Source organism: Anguilla rostrata, chromosome 11 (assembly GCF_018555375.3).
Source record: "Anguilla rostrata isolate EN2019 chromosome 11, ASM1855537v3, whole genome shotgun sequence".
Taxonomy (NCBI): domain Eukaryota; kingdom Metazoa; phylum Chordata; class Actinopteri; order Anguilliformes; family Anguillidae; genus Anguilla; species Anguilla rostrata.
The window spans coordinates 21,859,924-21,875,612 of record NC_057943.1 but is presented as its reverse complement, the minus strand read 5'-3'; the positions used below and the strand labels follow the sequence as shown (position 1 = coordinate 21,875,612).

Sequence of the window (15,689 nt, the reverse complement as noted above, 5' to 3'; positions counted from 1 at the left end):
CAGGGCCTTCTGTCAGCCATATCTCTCCAGAGCAGAACATATAATGTGCCGGGAGCAGTGACAGCACTCCCTGGGGTCAGGAAATCCAATCACATCTCTTCTATCAGTATCATTGTTATTCTTTTTCATAATCTCCAGTGGCAGTTTTTATTTGTCATTTTTATTGTCTGGAAAGATTTATATCAGTGCATCATTACTCCATTGTACATTATTATGTTATGTCCTGCACAGAATACACACAACTTTGAATTACCCATAAATCTGTTCCCAGCCCTAAATATTTCAACATTCAAGCATCTGTCTTTGTCATATTTGTGGGAATTAGTTTTCTCTGCAGCTGTTGAGTTGGTGGGGACAGTTAAGAACAGAGCTTGTTTTTGCAAGGACATTACAAACAGACAACACAGGATTAAAATACATTATTAAATAAAGCAAGGCTGCTCAAGACTATTCACAGGAACACGCTACACAGGTTTTCGGTCAAACATGTTGTCTTGTAGTCTGGCTAAGCCTTTATGGTTCTTAGTGTTCTTACTGTTAGAGTGCACATTAGAGTATTGGTAGTATAAACAGAATTATCTGCTGGATTACATCTCATGTCAGTTGTTATGATGTAAGTTGTTTGTATCTGTGTTTACAAATTTGATTTTTTAGAGCTTGAATTAGGATGTATTTTTCTGTTGATTGTGCACATAAAGAGCACATTTGTCACACTGCTGAAGATGTGATATTCTCCTGGAGGGTATAACAGACAGCTGGCCGACAGGTTCCTCAGCTCTCCACAACGTTCTACAAATGTCAGTCACCCAAATCAATCTGTTTAAATATCCCTCATTCACAGAGATGCACCCTAAGGTGAATCCACTACCTGTCTGCACCCTGTTATCTCAGTAGTTTGGTTGTTTAGGTAACGGTTTATGGGAGAGACGGGGGTTCTCCCTAAGGGTTTCATCTTGTCCAACAACCCTGGACAATTGGGGGTCCTCTGGGACTTGTGCCGGATTACCACTCTGCCTTTCTTTCTACGCCTCATCATGCCCCCCTCCCGTACGTCAGCAAGTATGGATGACCAAGGTGCCAGAGGCTTCAGGTTTTCAGTAGTAAGCAGTGGTGTGTTTCAGGGGGGAACTCCTTGAGCTGGGATCAGCTCCATCAGCCCACATTCCTTCACACGCAGAGACTTGGCCTGCTGCTACAATACCTGTGCGGCAGCCATTTTGGTTCTTCCCTCGCCGGTTTGCATTCCTGTGACATAAGTGGTGGGTCATGAGAGCTGGCATGCTACCCCAGCGGGAGCGATGGTTTTCGTACCCCAGGCTATAACAGACAGGCAGTGACTCACCCCAAATGTCACTCGATTCTAAGTGGCTGTCGCTAAACTGAGAAAAATCTCACAGTCCTGACACAGTCACAGATCATTACATTGACTTCTCCCAGACGAAAGCATTCATTTCACCATGGCTGAACGCTCCTGTTGGCCCCCTATGCACTAATCACTGGACCTTTTATCGACTGTCCTTTAATAATTCAATCACATTGAAATTAATTTAATATTCATAGGAACAAGGAAGGTCACTAAAGTATGTCTGCATATATGAGAATGTGCAGCCTCTTCTTATCATGCAAGGACTGTTTCAGATATTTGTCAAAAGGTGATTTAAAAAGGAAAATGATCAAAAACCCGCCATTACAGTTCTGTGATTGGTCAGGAACCAAATCCCTGTGCTGAGAGACGGGTGCTTCAATAACAGACATGAGCCTGGGGGCGGGGCCTCGCAATCCTGTACATCCATAAACTCCACTCTCTTCTCTGTACCTGCCGTTTCCGGGAGAAAAAATGAGGTGAACCCCTCAGGGAATCCAGGGGAGACAGTGATGTTTGTCAAAACATCCTAACTTGCCTTCCCCCAACCCCCACACCATCCCTTCCTCCACCCCTCTAACCGTGCAGTGCTTCTGTCTCTGGGACTGTCTCTGGCCCCCCCCCCCTCCCCCCTTCCTGAGACACAGGCAGCTTCCTCCGGGGCTCTGTGTATACACCTCCCTCTCCAGGGACCAACATGGCCCTGAAGAACTGAGCCAGAGAAAGGAGTGTGGAAAGCAGGCTCCCTTCAGAGCTGCTTCCTGTGATTCTGTGCCCTCTCAGACACCTTAATCACTTTGCTCACCTGTATGTAACACACAATGGTTTCACAGCTAATTCAACTGAAGCTAGAATCACTATTCTTGTAAATAAATGACCAAGTACAAACCCATTTAAACAGAAATACTGTGCATATTGACTATATTATTTGGTGCAAATGCATATATTTATGTAAGTCAGATTTTTATTTTAATAGCTTTATGACAATATAAAATATGTTCATGAGGTCTTTGGATAGGCATTCCTGTAAATGTGCTGTGTTTGTGTGTCCATGCAGTGTGTCCGATGTGGTGCGCACTGTTACCAAGACTGAGATCCCAGCACACCAGCAGGTCCTGGAGTTCACCGCCTCATTCGCTGAAGATGAGGAGGACAGTGAGACCGCCCCACCCATCCGGTACCGCTTCAGATGAAGTCAGCCTGATTCAGCCGGCCTCAAAGAGGACCTGGAGGAAGAGCCAAAGGCATCACCATAAGGATCTGCCTATAAAATTAAATCACCAATAAATTGATGTTTTGATTGCTGATTACTGAACTTGCCAATCTGTGATTATGAGGGAAGTGTGTGGAAAAAATCTATCCATATTAAAATATGTATGCTTTAGCCTTTTGGATTGTTATGGTTTAACTATCTCAGGAAGTAAAAATCATGTCCTTTATTATTATTACTGTGTATTCTCTTGTAATCATTCCTCACTTATATCTTAAGATTTAGCCATAGCTTTACTGGCTTAGCCTTAAAAATTAGCCAAAGCTTTATTGTGTGAGCTAGACTTGATGTTCATGGCTAAGGATAACTGACCTTAGACAGAATTGTGCCTCATCTGACCAGTGTTTGTATTTTTTTCTGATGACCTTCGGAATGCACTTATTGTACGTCGCCTTGGATATGAAGTGTCTGACAAATAAAATGCTATGTAATGTGCTTCTACCTTATTTGTTCAGCTGTTAGAGTGAGCTACTGATTGGTCAAGGTGTGATCATAAATGAATAACAATGATGATTCTATTAACCACAGTGGGTGTCTTTGCTTTGTGTTTGCTTTGTCTTTGCTTTGTTTACACTTTTCACTTGTGATTGGCATTTAGCCTGCAGTGCACCTCACTCAGTTCCTCTTCAGTGGCATCCTTTCTAATGCACAGCTCCCTTTCCTTCTCATTTATGAAATTACCTATTTTCACATATTTTGGGAATGGAGAGCAGAGACGGTTGTTTATCTCCTCATCTCTGTCTTCGGTCTGGACTGGCAGCACAGATGCCCGTTCCATAAATTCTTGGGACTTTAATGAATTATTACTTACTTTTCAAAAAAGGCCGATTCTTTTCTGCAGCTGTGCTTGGATTCTTCGTGACTTACCCCGTGAGGTTGGGAATTCCAGAAATTTCAGAGTTCCGCTGGGGTTGCTGTGGAACTTCTGTAGTGTCCCTTCTTACGTTTTCTTATGATTTCAGACTCTGAGTCATTCACAGTCCAGATCTGAATGGATGGCTTGTAAACTGTGCTTTTAATCTGTGAAGGTGTTTCCCAATGGAATACTAATGTTGCGCAACTATTTCTAGCAAGATAAGGGATGGATTTATCATCAGCCACAGGCTTTCCCTGCTTGCTCAAAACCATTGAGAAACAACAGCAAAAAAATAAATGTATTTTACCCTTTTTCTGGGTTTTCCTTTCAGTCCGAAGGGGTATGTTGTAGTAATATCTCATCTTCCCTAAGAGAAACTGCATTGCTATGCAATTGGCCTACTTGTCTTTGTCCTCATTCTCAGTTGTGATTAATTGGAATGCCTGTCCAGCACAAAATTAGAACCACAGTTGATCAGAAACATTGTCCTATTTAATTCAAATTCCATTATCATTATGCTTTAATTACCAGAGCTATATATTACACACAGATATCAAGGGAGATGCTGAAATAATATAAACTAATAGCCTTTCTTCCCCACAAAACAGAAGTTAACAGTAAGTCAGGTTTCTTCCACAGAGAAGTGTGTGCATGCATGTGGGCCGCCAGTTGTCCCGTTAAGCTCAGCAGAGCACAGTGTTTAATAAGGCATGGACGCGGATGAAGTTTGCAAATGCCCGAGCTCTCGGCCATCTGGACACAGCTGTTTGGTCTATCGCTGCTCCCCCCCTGGGAATGGCCATTGACTCATCAGCCACATGCTGCTGGAATCACAGGGGATGTGTTGACATGGCCTTCCTCCCTCCTCTCTACCTTGTCCTCTGTTCTTCAAGAGGCTTTTGAATCCCACCACAGAGCCAGAGGCCTGAGTCGACCACGTGCAGCAGAGTGACTTGGAATCCATATCTTTTTGTTCTTGCTGATTTGAGAATATACCGATTACTACTACTTCCTGCTTTTAGTTTGTTTCTCTTTCTGCCTGTGATTGTGTGTCCACTAATAGTACTGTAATAATAATACAGTATTAGTCCATTCGTTTTTTTCTGAACTCTAAAGAAGCATTTCTGAACATGACCACCAATATGTGGGCTTTTTTTGCCAGTGAATATTCACCCACAGCCATTGTTTTTGGACTTATTCATGACCTTTAACTCTAGCTCTAGTTTGGTTGTGGGTTTTTCAGTTTTTTTTTCTTCTCTCTGCTTCCTGTGTATAGTTAGTTCTTTTTCTGAGCGTGCTGTGTGACAGCTACCACCACTGCCCCAGGGAAAGGACTTTATTCAGAGGGCTCTGATGAAGGTCTTCTAATCAATAACTTAGTTATATTAAAGAGTATTGCAGTGTTGAGAAGTTTCATATATTGCTTTTATCTTTATTGCTGCTGAGTATTGTCATGTGTGGACACTCCCTTTACTGACATCCAATACGAACACAATGGGGGGAACAACTAGAATATTGACACATTAAATTTTTATGATCACCACAAGCCATTAAAATAACTATTAAAATAACATTGGTCAGCCAAGAATAACAGATAGCTCTGTAGTGTCATATAATTAAAATGTTCTTGTGAACTACTACAAAAATTGAAGCAATTAAAAGAGGACATTTCCAGCAGCGAGAATCTGGTCTGTATTTTCATCCACCTTCACACATTTAAGATGCACTGAGCCATACAAAGTTGTATTACTATCTATAAACTCTGTCCAACATTTAATTTCTCATTGTTAATAGACTGCTCCAAAGCCCTCTCTTTCTCACAAAAACAATAATGCAAATTAAGTGTCTGGAAAGAATTGCTGTCAGTTGGATTTCCTTTTGCTGAGCTGGTGTTGATGATGATTTTTTTTTTTTTTGAAGGAGCATTCGGGAAAATAACACTTCAATACGTTTCAGTTTGAACATGATAAACTTGAAATATTATTTAAATATTTGTGGTACTAAATATGCCTTGCAGAATTAGTTGCTTTTCTCAAGAAATGCACTGTCTATTTCCTTTATGAAAAACACATTTTATTGTATCAACAAATATATAGCATCATTATATACACCACCTGTAAAAAAAATAATAATAATAATACCGTTTATATTAACAGTGTCCTTGCACAAAACCAAAAAGAGTTCATCGCCATGGCATCAGTCAGATATACCCAATAATGTCATTACAGATGATTGGCTGCCGACTGCCAGTCTTCATCAGTGCGGTGAACTGGTAGAAGTCTGTGCCCAGTTCATGTAGGCCAGTGTGGGACTGGTGGAAGAACGGGGGCCTTGGCTGGAAGCCCACAGGGCAGGAGAGGCGCTTTGGGGCAGCGGCAGTCCTGTTTACCCGAGAGGAATCCGATTTCGTCCGGCACTCCACACCTTTCGACATTCCCGCAAATTTCCGTCTCAAGTTCACCAAAAAGTCCTTGGCCACGCGGCGGCTGGCGTTGGGCTTTGGTTCTGCCGGTTCCGGAAAATCGGGTAGATCCATCCAGTTCTTGATGAGGTCAGCAAAGCTGTTGTCTCCCAGCACCAGAGGTTGGCGGTTCCGCCCTCGGGTCAGGAGGGACGTGGTCCAGTCCTCGGGGTCGCTGGCCTCAAAGGAGGTCCAGCGCTCCAGGCAAGCGTCCGAGGTAGATTTGGGGCGCACCCGGCCGCCGGTTCCACGGTTGGTGCGGAGACAGGCGCTGGAGGAGACTCGGACGTTCCTGGTCCGCCGCAGCACCACCCCCTCGTCCTGCCAGGAAGCCTCCGAGTACCCCGAATCGAAGTCCACACTCTTCTCGCTGCTGGGGGACCCCAGCGCCAGCCGGCCCTCTCGCTCCTCCTCGTCGTCCTCCTCTTCCTCCATGGGGCTGGCCAGGCAGCAGGCCGAGTCGTAGGTGCTGGCCTCGCTGGCGTCCGAGATGCGCAGGCGGGTCAGACGTTCGCGGGCCGGGCCCCTCGGTGGGCAGGGCCGTACCGCTGCAAGGGGGCGGCTGGGGAGTGCACAGCCCCCCCGGATTTGCTTCAGGTCCTGCAGGGACCTCATCATGCACTGCATCTGCTCTCGAAGGCAGTCCCCTGAATCTCTCAGACACAGCTGCGGGAGAGAGAGGGAGGAACGGTCAGACTCACAGACACACACACACAAAGCTTCTCTCTGTTCAGTCACTCTAGGAATTAACATGGCATTAATATCTTTGTCCTTTGTTCTTTTCTACGGGTCTCATAAAATGGTATTGTGGGACCCTGAGATGCATGGCACTTTCCCTTCAAAGCCTATATGAAGTTAATTACACATTTCACTGTGCAGCAGACAATAAAACCAGCATTGATCTTTGACTAAATCTTTTATGGTAATGAAAATAGAAGCACTACAAATCAGAGACCTCGCCCCCCTTTGTTCTCTGCACCGCAGAGCTAACTGCGGCGTGATCACCGCCCGAGTTCCCGCCTGCCCCTGGCCACCAGAGCTGGGCTTCTCCAGCAGGCCCAAGCTTGCATGGAGACCGCGGCTAATGCAGAACCCCTATTGTCCGCTAGAACCTTCTCTCTCCCAGGAAGTCGAGTCACACCACAACACTAATCACCAGCTTCACAAATTACACAGAGGCCCGATCAGCCTGAAAGGCATGCCATTCCTACTGCTGCATTGCAATGCTTCAGAACCTCATCCTGCTCCTGCAGTCCACCAGGAATAACCACTGCCCACATCGAAGGCAATGCACAGACATAGCAACTGCTCAAAATGTCAAAGTGCCGTCATGCGGTTTACATGATGGACATAAAGGAATAAAGTATGTGTCTAAAGGAAATACATGCAACATTTATCAAAATTAATTACATTTGTTAGGTATTAATATTAAAACATTAAGGAAATGTCTTCATGATATTTAAATGTGTTTAATGACACCTGCATGCGTGGATTGTGGGAACAGGATGTAAGGGAAATAGCCTCTCTAACTCTTCAAGATGAAATAAAGGAAGTCTGGAAGAGGAGCTGGAATGATGAAACCTGAAAGAGCCTGAGAAGTCACTTCCTTTACCCCGACACACACAGGAAGTCCTGCTGATTGGTTCAAACTGCTCACCGTGAAGCGGACATTCTCTAGCTTCAACAATGGGGACTGAAGCTCAAAGAAGTGTGAGTCACAAAGCAGTGATCAAATTTTGAGATGTTATCCTGTGCTGACACATTCACGGCACATGCACTGTTGTTCCCAACTATTTGGAGAGGGCCAGTAGTACTATGTTAAAGTTAAGCAGAAAAATATTCCTCTTAACTGGTATAAGTATATGGACTGACCAGTCATTATATTCTTGTTTTATGTAATATCTAAATAATAATGCAGTTGCATAATTATAAACAGGACCCAGCTGGGAACAGAACAATTTTCCCAGTTAGTGTACTCTTTCTGCAGCTGAGTGAGACACAGACCAGCATGCTACAATATTGCCAAAGAGAACAGGGATTAACCACCACTTTAGTACATTAGTATAGCAAACTTTGAAAAAGTCTTTACTTGAATTTGCAGCACCATAACTACCTCCGGAGCTGTGATTGTAAAAGTACGGTAGACGACCACACACAAGAAAAGAACCTATTAGATGTTTAGAGTGATGTCATCTGTTTTGCCTTCTTTTACAAAGCAACTTTCTGCCGTTTCCTGTTTCTAATTAAGTTTAGCATACCTTTCAGAATGCTGGCTAGCAGCCCCCACATACATCCACACATGCATGCACGTGCAAACACACACAAACACACATACATAAACTTATTAAGTCCTGTCTATAAGCTAAAAAAAAAAAAAAAAGACTGGTGATGACATCACAGCTGCTCTGAAAATAGTTTATTTCAGAAGGTAATGGTGGGAAGACATGGGGAAATCTCACACACGGTCAAAAAAAAGTTTACATCAGATAGCACAGTTCCTAGTTACACCATTTACTTCTGGGTAACTTTGTTCAACAGTCTGTTCCCTTTAAAAGAAGCTGTTTTCCTCCGCCATTCCATGTGCCAGTACTATTTGCTATTCAGTGCACTACTGTTCATTTTACCTGCACCTTGAGAACGCTTGATTTCAGTTACAGAGATAATACATCAAGGCTGTGCCATGGTTCTGATACAGACATAAAATCCAAGTGCTCTAAGGTCACCATTCAACTCACTAACAGAGAATTAATCCCACAACACCATTCTGCCACGTTTCTAGATAATTATTATCACATTATTATTACCACAGTGGATTGCATACATTCCTTGTCATTATTTTAGCTTTTGTAAAGTTTTAATTCTTAGTTCTGCATGTCATTTATTTGTGTAACATACAGTAAAACTCACTGCCTTAAATAAACTGACAGAATAAATGTTACTGTGAGAAAATTGTTTCCCTATTGCATCCCTGTTATAATGAAATGAAAACATTTGGGGAAATTTCTTGAAAAAAACATTCCCTCCAGTTGGAGCGAGGAACATCGCTTTGCAATGACATCAGTATTAAACTTTTAAACTACTGCTGACTCTGCTTCACCGTTAAACCAAACATTTGGTTGTGTTTATCTCGACACATAGCACAGAAGAGTGTCAAACTGTTGCGTGTATGGCTACTTTGTCCATGTCAAACATCACGTTTATCAGTAAATCAGTGGACATAATTATCTATAGGATAGCTTTGGGGTTAGGCTGCAGATGCACTGCCATATGCGAGAACAGCACGATTTTCATCTCCTTAATAACAGTGACACTCAGTCGAGAAACACCCGAACAGGCACCCTCTTCTACTTTATTGAACTGTGCACGGATACTGTACAGTAAAATGTCCAATGTTAATTATACTCCAACAGGGTTAATTCAACTCTAACAGATACCATTTGGCACCACTCTGGACCAGACTGAGTTAGTTAGAGTTTAATTAACACTATTAGTTGAAATAACACTGGACATTTGTACTGTGTGTAGCCTAAATCGAAAATTGCAACATTAAATCCCATTCGCAGAATTAATTCACACCACGTAGCTAAGTGAACTATAAAAAAGAAAATAATGCTTACCATTTGTTGTTCTTAATACGTCAAAGCCAATGTCCGTTTAAAATTCCTGAAGAAACGGGATAAAGCAGAGATAATAACGTCAAAATTAATCTTGGTTAGCTGAAGTCAAACAGAAAATGTTGTCTATGTTGAACAAGTAAATAATGTCTGATACTTACATTGATGTGTAATTAGCTGCCCAGAATAAAAGTAATCCGGTCGGCAAACTTCACCGTGATCTCATTGACTATCAACCGCCGTTGCTTTTTAATTGTCAATGTGCAGCTGTGGGGTGCGTGCAGCGGTTTTGTCAGCGCAGTCTTATTTCCAGCCTGCGGGCGGCAGCCAGTCAGAGCTGCGCATCACCGAATCAGCCTATTAGAACACGGTTGAAATATGAGATTGCAAAAACACAAATATGCACCTCTTACGTCCGAATGGAAAACACACCTCTATTTTTATTTTCACTTTGCGAGACCTGAAATGAGCCGATAAATACCCCTTTTCGGACGGTATACCTTATGGCAAACTATTGCAGCATTCAGCTGCTATTCACCAGTATTACGCAATTGATTTAATTCAATACGGTTTTATGTTGCATTATGAACTCGTAAATCCTCATTATTAGCCAACAGACTTTTTCACAACAAAAATGTGCGCGCACGATGCCAAACAGTATATTCCTTACAATAATGTTAAAATGCACTGTTTGGATAGTCGATCAAAACTAGTGAACCCTACTGAACTTCAACCAACTCTCAATTTATTAAGATTGTAGTAGGCTATCATCAGCAATGGCAAACCAAGCATCTTAAAATAAACTACATTCATGTTCTCACCGATAACGCGTGGTCCAGTAGGGTCTCCAAGATCTTAGGGGCCAACGGACAACTCCAGTGATGGTGACTTCAAAATCAGTAGCCTATACCTGAGATAATATGAAACAAAATCTAGTTTTTTAATCATTTTCAGTTATCCCTCTTGTTTTCATTTTGGCTGTTTCTATTGTCATTTGGGATTCATACGAAAGTGATACTAAGATGAATGCAATATGATGTAATTACCTTATTCTTTCGTGCTCCGTATTTTAGGAGAACGTACCTGATTATCCAAGCGTTGTTTTCAAATGAAAACGATGTAACGATAAGCAGAAGCTGCTTTTTGACAGCATGTGAGTGTTGACAAGTTTCAATTTCCTACAATGAACTATGCACGGTGCCGCACTTCATTTATTTGAACGATTTTGGCAAATACAGTGATTTCCATGTGTTTCTTGCGTTTCGTTTCTGTGTTCATGTAGACAATGTAGCGGTGTCAAGGGGAAATAAACAAAATTGCACGCATTTCTTCCAGCATATTTAATCAATTAACTAGCCTAATTGAGGGACCGCAAATAAGCTAACACCGTGTTTGCCTCCATCAAATGTACCATTTGACAGTTTACAACTGATATGGTAGGGATTCCAATTCCATAAATTACACGGATAACCTACTGGATCCACAAGGCATAACGAACATAAACGGATAAAAAATTATCTTGTGTTTGCCAAATGAAAATGGAAATGTAATCTCGAAATAAATACCAGGGAGCAAAGGCAACGTTCCTGCAAAGCTCGCACAAATATACCATTACTGCCACCTAGTGAGAATCTGTTGCAAACACAACACTAAATTTACCATGACACAAGCAGCCAGAGATGACCCGCTTGCATAAACTTGTGGTGTGAAGAACCGATTGACGTGACAATGCTTCTCCGCATTCTTGCATTAATTGGTGGGTCTGCTTTACAATGCAAATACTGCGTCAATGGTAACCCTGCAGACACCCGCATGACATTGTATGCTCAGATCTGCACAGTGTACGGACATGTTACAGGCTCCACTGTGAAATGGTTGCCATTCTTCAGTAAAATGTTTGCACCTTAAACGGAAGGTGAATTTTACTGTGACTTACTCACAGTAAATACTAATGTATACATTTGATGTGTAATGTATCCAAAGTTTGGTTTACTAATTAGGCCTGGGTTGATCCCACCTGACAGTACTCTTGTTATGATATCTCAACACTAGTAAATTATTTAATATATACACAAGCTTACTTATACATGACATATTATACATATTTATATTTGCCAGCCCTTATGTTGTTCGCCATACACTGCGAATTATAATTGTCAATAAATGTGCTTTTGGTAGGGAACACATGATTTCCTTAATTAAACACCACTGTTAGTATGACAAATTGTTCCCCTGAGCATTTAATTAGTGCCTATAATTTACTTGCATTTATGAATTGAACCTAATTCGGTCACTAACTATTATTACATTTCTTATCTTACAAATGAAATGCTTATCATGCATTACAAAATTGTGGCCTAAAACAGAAAATGGTCTTCACTGGATTTTTGCATTTGCATTGGAGCAAATGTGTGTGTGTGTGTGTGTGTGTGTGTGCATGTTGATGTAATGAAATTGCACTTCTCATTACTGATTTACTTACATTTTATTTGATTACATAAATGAATATCTCTGCACCATAGTTCATGCTTTGGGTAGTTTTGGATTTGACCCCATACAGTAGTTTAAGAATCAGTGTGTTAGTGTTAAAGTAACCATACAAATACTGCTTGCATCTGTGTTTGGTTTTACAGTCATCCTTTTTGCCATTAGGTAGAACACTGAGATTTTCCTCAGAAACTGCAAAGGGTTATGTAACAGAACTATGCAGGATGTAATGATACTTAATTTCAATTAACAGGACCATACGCGCTGCCCTTGAAGCAAATGAAGAGGCCATAGATTCCTTCAGAGGAGGCAATTATGCACTTTGAAGAATTTACTCAGCTGATGTTCTGTCAGCTAATGTTGTCTTTCTTGAACCCCACCCCACTATCTCACAGCTGGCTAAATTACCCTATTGTAAATAATATTGATGAGGATGATATAACATATACTTAAAAAACATGTAAGGAAAATTACGTGTTGCCTGATTTTTGAGCTGCAAAATAATGTATAAATGTTAGCCTTAAAGTCCTAATCCTGTAAATTAGAGAGGAGTGGAATATGTGTGAACACCTGGGGCATTCTGGGTGCATCGCATGCTAATTAACCAGCAAACATCACACATCAACTGAGATTCATTTAATCTTTGCCTGTTGTTATCTTAATTTGATGTGACAGCTGCAGAAAACAGAATTTGTGTACCAAATAATTCCATACACATTAGCACAATGTGTTCTCTGCACTGATGTTTTCATTATTAAATATATATTTATTGAATAAATATTTCCACAAGGAAAATAATTAGATGCAGAATATCTGCTCACTATGTTTGAGGAGTAATTGCAAATGCGCTCTTCCACAGCTACTGAATCACTAAACAGAGTAAATCACCAGGAGAAATGCAGTAATAGAAAATAGATTGAATGCAATATTTCTTGGAAGGAGAGGGTAAGGGGAAAAGATTATGATTGAGCTTCAACAGAGAATCGCAGAGCACCAACCTGCATCATAATATTTCCTCTGCCTGCACTTTACAAAACCACATGGGGCAAATTACTTTAAAACAGGCTCATACTCATAGCATTTATCCTGTAAGTAATAAAGGGGATTATGCCCAGAAACACACTCGGTACACTATGAAAAATTGTCCCTTGTTTGAAACAGCCAGGTTCAACTGCAGGTCCATCCCACTGCCTCCATCAATTTGGGAGGGCAATCACTAGGGGAATCCTTTGAAATGCACACAGAGTAACTTTCCTTCCCTCCCTGAAGCTAGGCAGTTGCTGCAGCAGAGTGCTGTTCAATCTGACAAATGCAGACATCAGAAAACCCATCAACCAGAAGAGCTGTGACAGTGTGATGTAGTTATGTCAGTTACTTAGGATATCCTGCTAACCACAGCCCTTCTTCCCCAGGCAATGCTATGGCAAAATATATATCACCACAACCAGGCATGGTCTGGATGTGATATGAGCTGTAGAGCACATCAATTCACTACACACAATTCCATAAACCAGATGCAGAACTGTAAAAAATGTTATTAGACTGAGCATTGCTCAGTCCAATAGGTCCCTTATAAATAAATAAAAAAGAGAAGCTACATTCTATGTAGTTAGATTTCAGAAGCTTTCATTCACAAGACAACAGCAAAAATTACAGGTATGTGAGCACTCAATAATGTAGGATTAATACCAATGAGTAATGTTTTGCATTTTCATAAACAGAGCAATAAAATCTGGATGTTATACAGGCACTATAGTGTGTTCTATTATACTGTCTGCCCCATTAACACAACAACAAATTGCTTTGTCATTATTATCAGGCTTTTTACAGCAAACAGTAACAGTTCCACTTTTACTCTGGGAGAATTAAACGCTGAAGGCTCATCAATAACATTTTTCAAGTCTACTATGTTTTTATTCTTCCTCTCCGCTTCTGTGGGCAGTTCATACAAGCTCTAAGGTCATGGCAGGGACAGAAGAAATGACAAGAACCATCAGGTCTAGTGACTCAACTTTTATTTAAATTAAATCATTATATGACCTTTAAAGCATTTTAATATTTACCAAAACACTATTCTTTTTCCTGTGTTAGATTTGTCTGTCATAATCATCATTACTATTTTACCTTGTTTTTCGGTCATGAAGAAAATGGAAGAAAGAATTAGGCCTAAGACAGTTCTACAAATGAAAGCAACTCTAGGTCAGATGTAAACAGACGTGAAGGCACAATACATACCAAAGTAGACATGGAATAGAACGATATAAAACAAAATAAAGTCAGATTATCTAAAATACCAGTTAAAATCTTTTTGCTCTCACCATTCTCCCCCCTGGTACGAAGATTCTTTTTTTGTTATTTTTCTTTTTTGTACATTTTTTGTCTGTTTTCATCATTTTTCTAAAGGAATGTTACACTTTTTATGGCAGGTTACAGAGCTAATTACAGTATAGCCAACTATTGTCAGTCATGCAGCGTAATATGAAGTTAAGCTAAGAATGTGGACTCATGTAAACATAATGAAAAAAGCGCTTTCCTTTCAATCCATTTTCTCAATTCATGCCCAGGTTTCTTTTAAAAAATAAGCTTTATGCAATTAAGTTTCATAAAATTTGCACATCAGATTTAAAAGTAAAGTAAATGCATTCATATAAAAAAAGTTTTTTTTCTCTCTCTTTTTGCCTTGTCTAATAATTAAAAATAAAGGAAAAACAAAAACAAAAAAGGACACAACTAAAATAAATGTTGAGTTGTGGACTCAGCCTAAGGAATTAACAGTAATAAAACATGGAATCCCCTTTGAAATTAAATATCCAATACATAACGAAAAACCATAAAAATCACGAGAAGGAAAATACATGGTGGTTGGGGAACCAGCAATTGTTCAGATTCTACAAGGCTTTTCCCAGTTCTCAGTCTTTTTTCTTTATAAAAGCAGATAGAAGCAAGATTCGGTCGTTGGCCAGTGCAGTCTGTCATGGTCGGTTCCCTCTCCTCCCTTCCGGTCCTTACAGCTGTTCAAGTAATCCTGAGAGTGAGACAGACAAAGGTCATTACTCCAGCTCAGCAATTGTGTGTGTGTGTGTGTATGTGTGTCTGTTTCTACAGTATGTGTGTCTGTGTTCGTGTCCATATGTGCATGTGTGTGTTAATAACAATATGGCAGAATGAGCTGAAGTGAATATGTGCATGCACATTAATAACTATTGGTATCATGTGTGTTTCTGTGTACATGAGCTCGTATATGTGCTTGCGTGTGTATACAAATGTGCATGTGAGCATGTGTGTGTGCGTGCGTGCGTGTGTGTGTGTGTTTGTTTAGGTGTGTATCTACATGTGCATATATATCTGTGTATATGTGCTCACCCTGGCATGTCCTCCTCTGCTCCTGCTCTAGAAGAGGCCGCAGTCTTTCAGGTTGTTCTTGATGATGACATCAGTGACAGCATCAAAGACAAACTGCACGTTCTTGGTGTCAGTGGCGCAGGTGAAGTGGGTGTAGATCTCCTTGGTGTCCTTCTTTTTGTTCAGGTCCTCAAACTTGGTCTGTATGTAGCTGGCTGCTTCATCATATTTATTGGCTCCTAGACAGCAAGAGGCAAGTTTGTTAGATATTGCTGCTACAAAAACACTGCAGCAGA

The 15,689-nt window shown here is 40.9% G+C and overlaps 3 protein-coding genes across 5 annotated transcripts in view; 1 reads left to right on the top strand and 2 right to left on the bottom strand.

Annotated features, from left to right (window-relative positions):
- Positions 1–3,068, top strand: part of uba7 (ubiquitin-like modifier activating enzyme 7) — a 61,640-nt gene extending 58,572 nt beyond the window's left edge. For all 3 annotated transcript variants that reach the window (XM_064298747.1, XM_064298746.1, XM_064298745.1), the window contains exon 25: positions 2,421–3,068. In XM_064298747.1, the coding sequence (XP_064154817.1) occupies positions 2,421–2,556 (136 nt within the window). In that variant the 3' untranslated portion in view covers positions 2,557–3,068. The remainder of the gene's footprint in view (positions 1–2,420) is intronic.
- Positions 3,069–5,540: 2,472 nt separating this feature from the next.
- On the bottom strand, positions 5,541–10,750 carry inka1b (inka box actin regulator 1b). The gene is made up of 5 exons (XM_064298750.1): positions 10,611–10,750; positions 10,386–10,474; positions 9,726–9,921; positions 9,568–9,613; positions 5,541–6,616 (listed from the first exon to the last, which is right to left on the bottom strand). The coding sequence occupies exons 4-5, from the start codon at positions 9,568–9,570 to the stop codon at positions 5,690–5,692; spliced, it is 930 nt and encodes a 309-aa protein (XP_064154820.1). The 5' UTR covers positions 9,571–9,613; positions 9,726–9,921; positions 10,386–10,474; positions 10,611–10,750; the 3' UTR covers positions 5,541–5,689.
- Positions 10,751–14,049: 3,299 nt separating this feature from the next.
- Positions 14,050–15,689, bottom strand: part of LOC135234293 (guanine nucleotide-binding protein G(i) subunit alpha-2) — an 82,068-nt gene continuing 80,428 nt past the window's right edge. The window contains exons 8-9 of the mRNA XM_064298749.1: positions 15,415–15,632; positions 14,050–15,076 (exon numbers count right to left, since the gene is read on the bottom strand). Coding sequence (XP_064154819.1) covers positions 15,442–15,632 — 191 coding nt within the window. The 3' untranslated portion in view covers positions 14,050–15,076; positions 15,415–15,441. The remainder of the gene's footprint in view (positions 15,077–15,414; positions 15,633–15,689) is intronic.